The 16,171-nt window shown below is 42.4% G+C and overlaps 1 protein-coding gene across 11 annotated transcripts in view; it reads right to left on the bottom strand.

Moving 5' to 3' along the window:
* The window catches only part of TENM4 (teneurin transmembrane protein 4), a 1,610,848-nt gene that overhangs the window by 343,966 nt on the left and 1,250,711 nt on the right, over positions 1 to 16,171 (bottom strand). For all 11 annotated transcript variants that reach the window (XM_030476261.1, XM_030476262.1, XM_030476263.1 and 8 more), the window contains one exon: positions 14,852 to 15,121. In XM_030476261.1, coding sequence (XP_030332121.1) covers positions 14,852 to 15,121 — 270 coding nt within the window. The remainder of the gene's footprint in view (positions 1 to 14,851; positions 15,122 to 16,171) is intronic.

Raw genomic sequence — 16,171 nt, 5'->3', positions numbered from 1 at the left:
GCTCAAAGGAACCTTATGGACCATCTGTCCCTCCTATCCTCTCAACCCCCACATGCCACCATCGATAAGACATCAATCTGTGAAGCAGCTCTGGGAGAGATTCTTTTAGTAGTTTCTCCAGGAAAGCATCCGAGTGATTCCTCTGCAGAATCTATCTGCTCTCTGTGTCTGCTGGGGAAAAGAGGTATGGACCTCTCCCCATCCTAACTATGGTCTGGACATTCTTCTCTTGAAGGACGCAAATGTATTTGCAAGAACATTAGACAAAGCCAAGAATGAATTAAATGAATCCAATTCAGGGAGGACAGTGATAAACAGGGCATGGCTCACGAGAGCGTTAAAGGTTTGGAAAACATTACTTACAGTGAGACACTCCAGAAGAAAAGAAGGTTAAGGACTCAGTTCGTCACTGTCTGTGAGCACATGAATCTATTGGGGTACTGCTCAGGGGCAATCATAGATGCTAGGGTATAGCGTGTCTTTGGGAACACTTCCTGAATATCTTCTCTTACCTTTTGTGCTCATGTGGTAATCAACCATAACCTGATGCTGAGAATACAAACCTCCATGCCACTGACTGAGATAAAAACAACTGGGGGCTGCATTTGCTTCAGAGACCAAATCGTGGCTCTTCCTAAAAGTTTCCAAAAAAAGCTTCTGTTCTGAGGTGGTAAAACATCTCCCTAGGAAAAAGCACTGATCCCTTCTCAAATATACCTTTGGAAACTGATCTTTTCCATAGTCATGCTGCTTACAGAGAGAAATTAGTCTCAATTCTTCTGTATCACAGCTGCTTTCACCCAGTTGTCCTGTTCCTTTTGTTTGTCTTCCAGCAAGACATCCAGGCCAGAGTTGAAAGACACCAAGAGATGCTGCTGAGAGGCTGCCTACCCTAGCCCCATGATGCCTTACAGAGCCAAGAGCTCCAGGCTGTCATCCTGCTGCATACAACAGCTCTCCACTCCCATACAGCTGTGGATCATTGCATCTGCCTGCACTGTACTGTGCCTGTTTAGGCCCTGTCCTTACAGCTTTTTATTTGTACTGCTTTACTATTCCATCTAGTTCTAATTTCCATGCACATTACCAACCATGAGTTTAAGTTTTCCATTGGATAACTACTAGATGTTGAATAGTATCATACTGAGTTCTAATACCTAAGGCCCCAATACTTTCCCTTTGGCTCCAGAAACTCTATCCAACAATTAATGTAGCAATATCTTTCTTTTTTCCCTTTTCCCCTCTTTTTTTTGGTCAAAACATTGGTAATTTTTGACCAAATAACAATTTGGTTCATCCATTTATGCTAAAGGGGTAGGACTTGTCCACTAATGTTTCACCAGAGCTCTGCTTCAATTCATGCAAATCTCAAGCTCTAACACGAGCAGGAAGAGTGTTAATAACCCAAAATTCATACAGGAACCAGCCTATTTACTACCAGCTCACATGAAAGGAGATATCCCTCTACAAACAGGCATGACCCCCATCAAGGGAGCTATGAAAATATCCCATTCAGCCTTAACAGGAACCATGGAGTTTTTGTGAGTTGATCTCTGCTTTCTGCTTTCTCCATTCACAGCCCCAACAGAAGGAAAACAACCAAAGAAGGAAAACTTGTCATGATTTGAGGGCAAAGAGCATGCCAGCAGAAGGGGTCCTATGCAGACAGAGTGGCAAGGATTCTCCTCAGGGGAAACCACACTTAATGGACATTCAACAGCCAAAAACATGCAGGTGGGGCTTAGGGGCACTGTGACTTCATAGGGGACAAGGAGAGCACATTTGTCCAGCTGCTGTGTATCACAAGTCTGGTTTAGACATATAAGTGACAAATACATACATCTATATTCTGTTTGCATAAGTGTCTACATCAACCTCTACCTAGATGCTTGAGCCAGTGCCATGCAGAACTCAGCACCTTGCAAACATGCAAGTAACACTCTCCTTATCAACCACACTGCTAACATGCTGAAAGACTGAAGCCTGATTTGCCTGAAAAGACCTGTTTTCTCTACAGCACCATCAGGAGGCATTCCTCCAAGCCCTTTCCCTATTCTTGTTTGTAGACTGATCCCATGCCAAGTTTTCTACTCTCCTGACACCAAGTGAAGTGTCTGCAATGCCCAAGGTCATCCCCTTCCTTTTCCTGAGAAGCGGCCCAAGATTAACACTCCTTCAGCCTTCTACAAACACAGCACTCATTTCATGGCAGTCCCCCAACATATGATGGGTCAAATCATCAGTCTGGGAAGCAGGCTTCTTTAAGGAAAGCTGAAGGATGCATGAAGCAAACCACACATGCGCTGCATTTACCTGCCATGTCTCCAAGAGGGAACACATATTAAATGAGGAGGAGGAGTAGAGCAAGCTACAGGTAAAGTTTGCTTTGTTGAGTATTAATAAAACTAATGGGGTATGTTTTTGTAGCACCTTTCATTCCAAATGATCAAGTGCCTTGCTAGCCTTAATCATTTCACCCATCACTGAACTGCAGACACCTTTGGGGCAGAACATTAACAGTTGCTCGGTAGAGCACATCAGCAAAACAGAGCAATTTAATGGAGGAGAAACACCTCATCCATCTGCATGTGCAAAGGGAATTTTGTTAAGTGGAATGTAATTATCCAAAGCTGTGGTACCTAGGAGAGAGGGAGACATTTCCCTTCATGCTCTAATATGGGTCTACGGCTGCTTTTCCAGCCCTCAGGTTCCTGGGGAATCAGCATCGCAGCTTGCCTCTGGGGTTGTAGTTGAATTTCAATTTAATTTCAATCCTAAGGCTCCCAAAAGAAAAAGCAGCTTGGAGATCTTTTGTGGGATTCCAGATTCCCACTCTTTCAGCTCAGGATTGCCATTTGCCTATTCAAATACCTAAAACAACTAGAATGAAATGAAGAATGCGGCTGCAGATGGAGGCTTGGTCCATCCACGTTTCTTATGTTATATGAGAGGGATAAATCATTGTCCCTAAGCTATTCATGGCAGGGTGGATTGAGCTAAATCGTAATAATGGTTTAAACCAGCAAACAGAGAACCTTGATTTAAATAATCAGTTTTAATCTTGTTTTGCATGTGTGCTTTTCAGTTATTTTCTTCTAAAACTGGTTGATTCTCGCTGATTGGTATAATTTGCTGCTTTATGCTAAATCAAAGAATATCCTATATCTATACATATTTATTTCAGCAATTATATAGTTTAGCATGCATTTATTCAGATTCCTACTTTTTACATTTTTTATGAAGAGAAAATGGTGAACAACAGATTTCTTATTCAGCACATGATTGCTGGAATTTTTGGGGGGAGAGGGGTTGTTTTTCATTTAGTTGGAATTCACATCAAGCTGCATTTAAATGGAAACTGGAATTCAGTCATAATTTTACCCCCCTCCTCCCAATCCGAGTGTAATAAAAGTACTTGAACCTGCTGGAGATAGGAGAAGAAAGTAACTCTTGCACAGAAAATGAGCTGGTGTTAACAAAGACAGCGCTAGCTGCCGCTGGGGAACTGGAACAGGGGTGCATTTCTAAGAGAGCTCGGCAGTGATTCTTCCTGGCTGTCAATGCTGGCTTAAATAGCTCCTAGGATATTTTTGTTATCCCACCCTCAGCCACTGGCCCTTATTTGACCCAAATCAGGAAGATTTTTGGTTGGGTGGGATTTCTGCTGCTCTACCTTGGGTCAAACTGATCTCTATGGGACAGCGGCGGTCCCCCGGGAGCTCTGAAATCTGATTTCTGTGTGCTGACACCCTGTTGTGAGGAAAGGATTTAAATCATAGAATCCCAGACTGATTAGGGTTGGAAGGGACCATAAAGCTCATCCAGTTCCAACCCCTGCCATGGGCAGGGACACCTTCCACTAGAGCAGGTTGCTCCAAGCCCCTGTGTCCAACCTGGCCTTGAACACTGTCAGGGATGGGGCAGCCACAGCTTCTCTGGGAAAAGTCTGTGCCAGCGCCTCAGCACCCTCACAGGGAAGAGCTTCTGCCTAAGAGCTCGTTTCAATCTCCTCTTTTTCAGTTTAATATGTCTTGTTCCTGATTTTATTCATGCAGATTTTCCCCTCTCCTCCTTTTAAACTGCTGGTGGGTTTCTCACTTCTATACACGCTCATTGAGCTACTTGAATGACTTGATGTGAAAAAAATCTCCCTTCCCACCTGCAGAAGAAGCAGTTGCTGTCAGGAGCTCATCTGGCACCTCCACAGACCGGCTCTATGTTCTTGCTCATAAACTGCAGCCAATCGCTAGTTTGACTTTCCTTAAGACTTTGACATAGTTGCTTCGAAATGATCTAAATACTATTCACAAGTCTCTCACAGATTATTCTGATTTTATGCCCTAGTCAAGGCTGCCATAAATTCCCATTTTGTTTAAACCACTTCTCCATTAAAAGAAGACATGTATTTAACTTATAAAATAAAGTTAACATTTCTATATCTCCCCCACTACAAAGCGACCAAACCAGGGCAGAAATCAAAGCACGTGTCTCTGAATGCAGCAGAAAGCTGTCATTTTGATGAAGCAGTTCGCTTCTGAGTTTGCCGCCGCTGAAGTTGGCTGTGGAAGCCCTGTAGCACTTCGGGGGGTCATTAAATACAGCAGCGAGAAGAGGGCTGTGCTCAGCATGAAAAGGTCTCGCCTACAGAGAGAGCTGCAGGAGGGGAAAACAGCCACTTGCCTGGGTGCTGCAGCAGGGGGAAAGACACATTTCAGTGCCTTTCACACTGTGTTCAACGAGTGCCCTGGGCGCCCGTGACCATTAGAGGACCTGGGAAGCTCTTGTGGTCTCCAGGAGAGGGTTTTGTATAATGGCTTATGCTGTACTGTTTGACGCTCGCATCTCACAGCCCCAGCAGCAATAGCAACAACAAAAAGCAGGTCTTTTTCACCCCCCAAAATATTCAGTGCCTGTCTGAGGGGCTGCCTAAGCCTATATTTTAAACACTTCAACACTGAAAAATCACTTAAATATGTAACTGGTTTGAACTGGTGTATAGTTGCTTTGTCTGCTTCTATCCGTATGTTCGATGAGAAAATATTTGGGTTCACAACTTAAAAGAGGGTGGAGAAATAAATAGAAATAACATCTTCATTTTTTTCAAAGGGAACTGAGATAAAGAAAGAAAGAGAAATGAAGTGAGACAGCCAAGGTTAAACACTGTAGGAGAACCATGGATTAAATCTCTTGAGCAGTCCAGTGCCCACCCAAGATCAGCCCTTCTCTGAGTCCTGTATCTGCTTCCTGAATATCTTTGTATAATTTAGTCACTTATGGCAAAGACTTATTTCTGATTGATTTTGATGGAAAAATTTAAGTTTGTAAAACGTTTAATCTACGTGAACACCAGATAGAAATTATTATTTCCTCTTTATATCCATTTTTCAAAATGAGCTGTGCTGGGATGGACAAAACAAAACGACGACCTGCCTTACAGCCTAGATGAAAGTTTTTAGGGGCAGTTCAAAGAAGCACTGAAAACTTTGCAGAATTAGGGCAGAGCTGCATTTTCAATCACTGCCCTCAGTTGAATAAAATGGCATTTTTGCTAAAAGTTAATCAAAAGCCTCTGAGAAATAAAGCAATGAGATTTTAATGAACAAAATTCTCATGGCGGGAACTGCGCTTTCCTTTATTTGGAGTTCAGCTTGCACCTCTGGGCATGGGTAGAAAAACTAACATGCTTTTTCCTCTCTCTTTGTTCTTGCTTATGGGTGGAGACACATCTTCACTGGAAAAGAAAAGCCAGATGCCTCAAGGGGCAGCGGAGGAGACACGACCAGATGTGAACTAACAGTCTGTGTGCTGGATGTAGAAGTGGATGTGGTGGTCCAAATGGGAATTCAGATATACAGACATGTATCTGGAAATGCCAGACTGGGAAGCAAGCCTTTTCCCTGTGCAAGAAATAGTGCTGTACTCTTTGAAAGGCTGGGATGGTGTAATGACATATCCTGCCCATTGTATCTTGGTGCAACCCCTCTACAAATCCAGGATAACCAGAAAAAGGGGAAAAAGGCAAAGGGAAGACAAGCTTTGGATCCCTGGGCTGCGTTTAACCTACAGGCTTAACTGCAGAGCTGGGGTTCTTTGGCTACAGATATAGATATCAGACCATTTTGAGCCCTCAGCCATCACCCTTTCCTTCTCTGAATTTATCGGCCCCTCTAAATCCTTTGCTCTTCTCCATGATGTTTCTCCTCCATCTATCCCAGAAGAGCTCCAAATGACCATCAAGCTGCAGGTCCACTTTGACCCAAGCACCAATGTCCACGCCAGCTCTGATGGCCCTCAGTGGCCTGACCATAATCCTCACTCCCTGGCATTAGCCATTTCCCATTGGCAAAGACACACAAATCCCACCCCAAAACCAGTCTAGAAGTCAAGTATTGCTATCAAAAGAGCAATAGGTCTTACACTGCTGAACCTAGCTGCATTCCCCTTAGGGTGTTTCACGTGGAAAGAAGTTATTTATGGCACTCGGAAATAGTGTAAAAAACGTACAGATTTACTTCCAGAATAGTTGGCAGCTCACCAGCAATATTAATAAATGCAATTATTTTCCTTTAAAAGAAATCTCCATGACAAGGCGGTTTATAGTGGAGAAGGAAAGGACAAAAATTAACAGCATCATTGAAAAGAACAGTAAATTCTTACCCGTTAATGTTGTTTCTACATGCCCTCTCCCCCAACATCCAGGCTACTAATGAGTTTCTAGAGTTTGGGCCTTTTTTCCTTGCTTAATGATTTCACCATCATCACAATAATAATAATGTGAAACCCACACACTAACCTATATTGAACTGCAGTTCATTACAACAGAATAGCATTGCAAAGGGTTTTAATGTCAGCATCCTTTCAGACATAGATTACAGTAATACAGAAAATACATTCTCTATGGGATGTACCATATGGGAATAAAAATAATAAAAGAAGAAAACGGAAAGGCTTCTTTTCCTCTAGAGGCAAAAAGGCCAGTGATGAGATAGATTTAGCCCTAGAAATCAGTGGGAATTCCTTCAACATGGAACAAAATCAAGATACTGATCACTAATGCAGCAATTGAAATATTAAGTTTGGATTAATCCCATGTAACTTCATCTCCAAAACTGGGAGCACAAATGCCACTGGCTCCCTTTAGATCCCTGGGGTGAACTAGATACTACCAAAGGGATGATCAGCTCTTGAGAGGGTTGAATCCTGCATTAGAGACAGTGGCATCTTCATCTGAAGGGCTATTTTGCACCCAGTGGACAGGGGGATGGCTGAATGTGGAAGGAGATTCAGGGTCTGTTGCCCCAAACCCTCTCAATTTGGTGAAGAAGTGAGGTGGTTCCTCACCTTTTCACTTTCAAGAAGAGTCTCAGGGCTAATATCTAAAAAGGACAAAAAAGATAAGAGGACAGAAAATACGTGGAATCCATCATCAAGAATGTCAGTGGTTAGAAAGCTGGATCACAAGTAAGGAAGATGTAACAGCCTTCAAGGGAGCCATTTTTCAGAGGAGAATGTAGCATTTGGGATGGTCATGTACCTCAAGTCTCCTTTTTAGGACTAATATTCTTCATAGGAATATTAGTATCGTTATGGTTGGAGAGCCTGGAGGCACATTCCTTCCACTGACCTTCACATTTCAAGTCTTCACCGAGTCTCTGAATATCTCTATAAGGTTGTTTCAGTAGACTGCAATATCCCATGTACTGTTAAAATGGGGAATTTCTTGCAAATCTTACCTGGAAAGGAGCAGCGTAAGAGTTTTGAGGAGCTGAAACAAGGAAAGGGATTAGTGAGAATTCCCTTCTGGATCTGTTACTCGTCTTTGTAGTTCTTCACTAACTTCTGCAGCTGATGATGGATCTTTAGTGGTACAGGGTTCTGGCTAATTTTTACTTCAAGCTGAAACATCTTGTTAATATTAAGGTTACAACTGATAGGAGGCAAGTGAAAGATGACAGCCAGCAGATGCCTGATCTTGACCGGGTAATTCCAATTTATTCTTGTCTTCCCCTACTCAAAAGGCATAAGGGGAACTTAATAAAGTATAACTCACAGCACATTCCTTTTGCTTTTAATTTATTGTGAAGAATGTGTGTTTTGGGGAAAAAACTCTCCTTTCTGAATTCTCCAGAGTCTGAGTATCACATTTTTACCTACATGGTTTGCAGAAGAAGCATGTCTGAAGCACACACTCATTTACTGGAAGTACTTTATAATGCACTATTTAATTCAAAGGATTAAAAAAATAGATGATGCTGCTGCAACCACAGTGACAATATGAACAAAGGAATGTATGAAGCCTGAAAGGAAATTACTCAGCAAAACATGCTAATAAAAAGTCACCATGGATTATCAACTGGGATATGAACAACTCATTTGTAATGCTAAGATTACACCGTAATTCTGGCATTGCTAATTGCACTGATATATTGAACTGTATTTTGGGCCAGTGATTTGGGTCAATATGATTTGGGCAACAGGAAGGGGAATGTAAAGAAAACTGAGTAAAAATCCCTTCTATGCAGAGGGTCAGAGCTATTTAGGCAAACCGTGCAAGGCCCCTGGTAGCAAGTATAGGCAACGTTAGGAGATGAGCCCTCAACAACAGAAGGGAAGAAGAAAAACACACTGAAATAATTACTGTTTGCCTAGAGCTCCCCTAGCTATTGTAAAACAGCTCTGAAGAGAAAATATTTGGAAGAAGCTGATGAAACTCTGGACCATGTGGCTTGATCATCGAGGCAGCTTTCTGATTTAATAAGAAGCCAAAATGGATACAAGAAATCTAGCGGCAAACAGCATGTTGTGGTGTATTTAACAAAGAGTACTGGGATTTACACCATTCTGGCATGCTGACTGCTTAGCAAAAACAGTTACCATCATACACCTAGGACCTGATCACCACCATACACCTAGGACATGATCTAACACTGCTGATAGCAACAGGAGAATTCAAAGGCTTCAATGAGGTCTGTATCAGATGCCATTGAATGAGTTTTACTCATTAGTTAGATTTTTAACTACCCAGGAGAAATAAAATGATACAATTTCTTTGGTGTTCCTTGTTCGAAAGACTTGTGTTTCATTATTTCCTGATATAATATACCCCTATGTTTCCAAATATCTTCTCTAAGCATTCGATTCTATCGAGTCCTAATTTTCTATGCGGTTTCTTAAGCACTCTTTCCAGCAGCAGTAATGGCTTAAGCAGTGTGGAAGCAGAAAGCGTGGCAGTTACTGCAAGAAATACTCTTTAAATCATGTATTATGTCAATTAAAATGGCTCAGGGTTGGGTCTGTGACGGTAGAGAAGGCAGAGCTATCCTGATTGCCTGTATGCTTCAGCTTTAGAAAAGCCTATGAGAATTTTCCAGAAAGGCAATTTATTTGACGGGAAAGCAAAAGTTAACCACAACATATCCACTGCCTTTCTGGTCAGGTTGGTAAGGCTTGGAGAATGGGTTTGGATATTGGGCAGGTCGTTTGCTTAACAGTTTTAAAGCTCATTTAAATGCATCCCCAAACAGTAGTGACTAAAAGAAAAATTATTCCTCTCTGTAGGATGTGGGTCCAGCAAAGTAAAATGAATTGGTGCTCTTAATCTTGTCACCAGTGAGTAAGTGTCTGTATTGCTATAGTCACCATACCACTTTTGGCACTGACTGGTGATTTCAGAGGTGAAGCTAAAGACAAATGAACCTTAAGACTGAACTGCTCTTCCGAAACAGAGGTGACCAACAGATGCATGGTGGGAGTGTTGGGGCTGATTGTACCTGCATCCAGTTCATTGCTAAATGGGAGATTTGAGTCCAACAGAGCCATTCTCACCCCTTCTGCACACGTGAAACGCATGCAGAATTGTTTGCAGGATGTTTCCTACGTTGAATGGTGACGATGGAAAGCAGCAGCATGGCGCAATTTGACAGCAAGAGTCCTGCAGCCTGAATTTTGGCTTCCAGGGTGGTTAGATCTGGAATTTTACTTCATATCTACTAATCTCTCTGTCCACTAGATAAGAAAATGCCCACACTTCAGCAACACTTCTGCTGCAAGAATTTCTTTACACAATACATCACAATTGAGTATCTCCAGCTCGGTTGAACTGTCTCGAGCCATCCTGCCTGTGAGATCCTTCTAGCCACTTGATACTGCCCACATTCTTCCCAAGAAGAGATGATGACAGAGAGAAACATCAGCTCCACTCTGCACATGTACACAGCATTAATCACCGCTGGCTTGTCCTGCTAATGAAGAAAACTGCTCCCCCTCTCTCCTGCTCCTTCTCATATTTAACCAACTGTGTGCCTTGGTGGATATTAACATTAAGCCCGGATTAAAACTAAAGTGAATCCTTAGTTTGTTCCACAGCTTCTTAGGAATAGGTGAAAGTTAAGTAAGCTTGGTATCACATTGAAGGTAGCAAAAAATAGTTGGGGTTTTGTTTGTTTTCTTTGTGGGAAGGGATTCTGTATGGGAATATCTACATTTCCTGCCAATCTTTCATGTTTGGATCTATCCGGGGACTACCAGCATCATTCATAACAGTTTGGGTGAGTCTGGGGTAAGATCTCCCTTATAGACCTACAGGAAATATTCATGGGTGCTTACACACAAACACTGTCCACCTCTACATCAGTACAAGAGCCTTGAGGTGCCCAAAGCCCAATCTGATCGGTTCTGCATGGCCCTGAAGTTGAAGCAAGCACAGCAATGCTACAAACTATGGAAACTGGGGAAAGAGGGAGGCTTGTACAGCTGACAGAGACAGCATCCAATCTGGAGCATTCTCAGCTGTTATTTGTCTAGTTTACACTTGAAAACTTTTAGCGCTGGAGTTCCTCTGACTGTCTTCTCCAATGGCTGACTGCCTACAAACTGCTTACAAGGAGAGGAGGATCTAGGTGGCTTTGCTCAGCTAATAGAAGAGGTTGCTAAAGGGAGACCTCACTGCTGTCTTTTAACTATTTCAGGTATTGTGACATACAGAAGATGGAGTCAGAATGTCCTCAGAGATGCTCAGTAAGTGGATGACAGTCGTGGCAGTGGAAATTCTGACTATCTATTAGGAAAATGGCTGTCCACAATATAGAGGTGGTCAGCACCAAAACCAGGACATATTGGTGGTGGTCTCTCCATCCTAGGAGATACTGACAGTGTAACTGAACAAAGTCCTGAGCAACCCAATCTGACCTCAGTTATCCCTGCTCTAAGCAGGAGACTGGACCAGAGACCTCAGCGATGCCTTCCAACATAAATTGTTCTGTGGTTCTGTATTTTTACAGTACTTCTACTTCATATCTTTATGAGTAGAAGTATTTTGCTTTTAGTTTGTGACTAAACTGCTGCAAAATAAGTCAATTTCTGGAAGACTATCACCTTGTTCTCCTTTATTGTGCTCTTCTCTATATCAGGCAACTGCTGGCTCAGTACAAAGACTCTTCAGGGTTACTTAAGGTAATGCCAGTTAACTCCAGGCTCAGATCCAAATGACCACCCACTTCAGGAACTTCTTTTGCTTGAATCAGTCTTACTGAGAAACAATATGAACTAGTGTAGGAAAGAGGTTCTCCGAATATCATTGCTACTCTTCCAGGAAACAAACTCCTCCCTATGCGTGGGTCTGAACTGTAATGCGAGTTCAGAATATCAGCTTAGCTTAGATGGACACACTGCAGGATAACCCTTGAGCTCTATGAAATGCCTGCTATATTGGCAGCAGAGAGTGATTGCATTATCCCCAGACAAGGTACAGTAACTTGAGATGTGTCCTCTGTCCCCTTATTCCACAAAGAGACCATCCAGGTTGAGCAAAAAGCACTGCCCAACGGAGAGAAAGCCATTGGGGCTGTCTGGATGTGCAGGATTTGAGCTCAGGACAATGCCAGAGTTATAACTAAAGCAAACTCTTCAGTGAAAACAAATTCTCAACCTAGTCAGAGTATTCAACCTCCTAGAAAGCCTGGAAACAGTTTAGATAAAGCAGCGCATGGCTTTTCATGCCAGCTGCCTGTACAAGTGATTTATGGACTGTAATATGCCATGGAACCAGAGCACTTCATCGGTTTCCTTAAAGACAGAGGGGTGGATTGTGGCTGCACTTACTGAGCAGCATATCTGTTCCTTCAAGGCATCACCACTCCTGAAATAAAAGCAAACCTGCTTTTCGAGGGAGCCAGACCTCTCATTTTCTAAGAACAATAAATGTCTTGGTGGAATCGTGCTTTGACAGCTTTGGATTTACAAACATCAGAAGTAAATTCTGATTATTTATTTTGGATAAATAATGAACAGCATAAAAATTGCTGACGTTAACCTTCATTGGAAAAGTTGGTTTAATGGGCCCCATAAAATCTTCTATTGATGGCAGGTTCATAAAGCTCCATATTGACTTCAGCTAAAGGCTATAACTTCTATCAATACTGTCAACAATTAATATTGACTAATAAAAGTATCCTGTAAACTGAGTCATAGCATTATGTTACTTTATGCTGCCATTAGCAAAATTTCATGTCTTCTTGAAAACATTTCTCCTATAAATCTGGGATTTCTCAGAATAGCCTGTGTGATAGCTGCAGCGGAGGGCCCAGAGTAACACTGCTTATGTGCAGAGGGAGAAAACACAGAGCAACCTTTGTGTTCGCTAGACCAACCTTCTGAGAGGATCTCAGGCTTCATTTCCTCCATCAGCAGGTTTCAGGATAGGAGGGGTTTGTGTGCAAAAATTTCTCATGCCTTTATCTGTGCCAAGCATCACAAACCAAAAATGTCCACATTTTGTTTGCATTTAAGACTCTTCCTTATTCCTTCTTCTCTTCCTTCCTTGCACCTTTGTTTGGATACATTTACACCACCATTTCAACTGTAATCGCTATATTGAAATGATGTCTTTCAGCTCTGGACACGTTTTCCTGACCTGAACCTGGCTGATGTCTCTGACATCTTCCCAGGGATGTTTAAGCATCAGCTGAAGATCCCAAACAACAGTTTGGATCATAATATTTTCCCTCAAGTTCCACCACCTCTTTTTTGTCAATATAAACAATACAACTACATACTGGACACCATCATTCTGGATTATATTTACGCTACACAGACTGCGTTTTTTAGTGTGATCTAGTCTTTCTCATTCAAAACACTCAACATCTAAGGCTGCAAATGCCTTGGGCCCAAAGAAACTCCCGCTACATTTGTAAAGCACTTAAAAACCTTTCACGTATGTTCTCCACCTTTCTATCTTCCCTTTTCTAATTGCAATGAAACGGTGGTTCAACAGATGGTTAGTGTGTCATTGAATTTAAGGGAAGAGGAATTGAAGGTTGTCTCAGTGCTGACAGGAGCACCACTGCCTCTGTTTTTACTTTCAGTAAAGCCTTTCAAGGCTTGCACTGTTGCTAATGTGTTGTTGCTAATGTAATTTCATTTGTAAGTGATCTGTAGGTACAAAGCTGCATTTGCACATGTAGAGATAGCATTACGGAAAACAGTGATAAAGACTCCAGCAGCTAAAGTAATTCTTCCCTCTTAAGAAAAACGCTTTTCTTAGTAGGCATGGAAAGAAAAATGTATAGTATAGGAATCACAGCTGCTCATACACCCCCATGGAATGCACAAGAGAGAGCTTCGGATACAGGAGAATGGGATGGATGTGCAAGGTGTTTGCTTTTGGTTTGTTTTCTAGAGATTTCTTGGGAATGTGAAAAACTCTAATTGACCCTGATGATCCCTCTGGGTTTTTATCCAAGCACAAGGCTTGGAAGGAAAACAATATCATCTGGCACTGCGTGTCTGCCTGTTCAAATGGGTGCAACCTTGTAAGACACTACACCAAGTAAAAAAATACTGTAAAGATAATTTAAAAAGACTCTTCTCTACATCCTTTAAACAGAAAGGCCGTTTGTGTTTGAACTTTGCCTAATATATCATTATCTCTGAGCAGAAACTTATTAAGCTTCTACTGTAATTTTGTTGGGAGTTAAACATAAAATCATGTGGGTGGTGTATGTCTCACCGTGTCACGGCTTCCCAAGGAAAAGTTATCATCATTTGTCACTATAATACTGTGGCAAAAAGCATAAAGAGAACAAGCAATACAGTCACTTCACATCAGCTTTCTGCGTTGAGCTCAAGCTCCTGATGACTTGTACGCAGCGGCTATATTAAGAAGCAGGCTGTGCCATAATTGAATTAAAGGTGCAAAGGCATATAGGGCTGTGTGAACTCCCAGGTCAAGCTGCAATTGAATCAAAACCCTCTCTCCTCTCCTACACTGCTTAGCAGAACTGCTGACCAAAAGGTTCGCAGACCTACAAAACGCATGCAGGAGTCCCCGCAGCTGGGGACACAAAGTTAGAGAGATAAAAAATCTGTGACCTTCAGCTTTTATTTCGCATGAAGAAAGAGGCTTCTAAAAATATTTCACCATCGTTTTCCTTCAGAGAGCAGTCAGCTGATTTACATAAATGAAACGGCTCCTGTCAAGGAACCAGCAAGGAAAAGAAGGAAATTATCTGCCCCGAAAATCTGTAGCAAAGATAAGAGCAGCATCGGCCAGAGGAGGGGAGATTTAAATGCTTTTTTGTCTGAAAGGTCGCTACAAAAAGCAGGGAGAGCATTACAGCCACTTAATGATCTCTGTCACTGTGATAAATAAGCAGGATCTTCTCCAGCAGTTTATTAACAAACACTCTGTAGGACAGTACAAAAGGCCATGACATGGGGCTATTAGAAGAGTGTTTTCACTGAGTCTGATTAATAAAACCCAACACAAAGCCTAAAGAAGATTAAGGTGGAGTGGTAAGAAGAGGCATTCCCAGTAGAGCCTGAGGCTGACATCTCATGCGCTGTCACCACTTACCAGTTTCGGTGTTCTCGTGCTCCGTGTCGGTGAGGGTGAGGTTGGAGTTGGCCCGGCTCGACAAGCAGGAGCTGCGCCCGGACTTGGTGCTGCGTCCCCAAAGCCTCACGGGGTGCTCGGGTGACATGACCACGTCTGCCTCCGTGTCGGCATCCGAGCCGGCGCTGATGGAGTAGCCGCAGTGCGGCAGCCCGATATCAGTCCGGTACAAAGTCCCGTGGGTGGGTGTCACGTCTTCAAGACCCAGCTCTCGCAAAGAGAAGTTGGCTCCTAGGAGGAAACACAGCAGCCTGGTTACTCTTCAATGGGAGATGGTTTCATATCACAGAAGTCAATGGCAGAAACATTCACCCTCTGTTTCAAGTGGGGCACAGCAGCTTCCGTGTCCTAATATCATAGAATCACAGAATGGTTTGGGTTAGAAGGGACCTTAAAGCTCATCCAGTTCCATGGACAGGGACACCTTCCACTAGATCAGGTTCCTCAAAGCCCCATCCAACCTGGCCTCGAATAAATCATACCAAAGATTGAACAATATTGTACCAAAGATTCCCTTCTTTTGTGGTCGTGCTTAGTGTGAGACCAACTGACCATGCCAAGACCAAAAAGCAGCTGGATTTCTGCTTCTGGAACCTGACAAAAACACAGGGCATCTTCAACGAATTCATCAAATTTGAAAGCAAAGACAGATGGAGAAATGGTGGAATTATTTATGAGAGGCAAAAAGTAATCTTCTTGGGAGAGAAGCAAAATGAGGCATGCAATGATCAAAAGTCCTGCCATACACTCGGCAACTCTACTGCAATAGCAAATTTGAGTGAGTTCTGCTCATTGAAATCCCTGAAATTACATACTGGGGATTTAAATTTCCTTTGGCAATCTCACTTTCCCCTTGCTGACCACTCACACCTTGACTCAGTTTAGCTAGTCATTCTGACAATCACAGCAGAGGTTATTTGGCTGTGAATACATGCAATTGCTGACTAAAAATACAACCTGTAGAATGACTCTTGAGGGAGTTCATGTCTAGTTACCTGCAGAACTTCAAAATCACACCAAATCAACGTGAACAAGGCTTCAAATATTAGCACATTTTGTTTGGAAAGTTGCACGAGGAGGCTGGGGAGAGCAATGAGTAGCTCTACTTTAAGTCACATTTATTTATTAATGTACACTTTCGGTTTTCAGCCCTGAATGTCTTTAAAAGAGTTTGGTCACCCCTGAATTCCTTTAACTGCACTATGCATTTATACATCACTATGCATCCCTGATCCTGTTATACTATGTCTTGATGGGATGGATTAAGTAACTGAGCAGTGT

This window comes from Strigops habroptila, chromosome 2 (genome assembly GCF_004027225.2).
Source record: "Strigops habroptila isolate Jane chromosome 2, bStrHab1.2.pri, whole genome shotgun sequence".
Taxonomy (NCBI): domain Eukaryota; kingdom Metazoa; phylum Chordata; class Aves; order Psittaciformes; family Psittacidae; genus Strigops; species Strigops habroptila.
The sequence above is the reverse complement of the archived record's forward strand: the minus strand, read 5'-3'. Positions and strand labels throughout refer to the sequence as shown.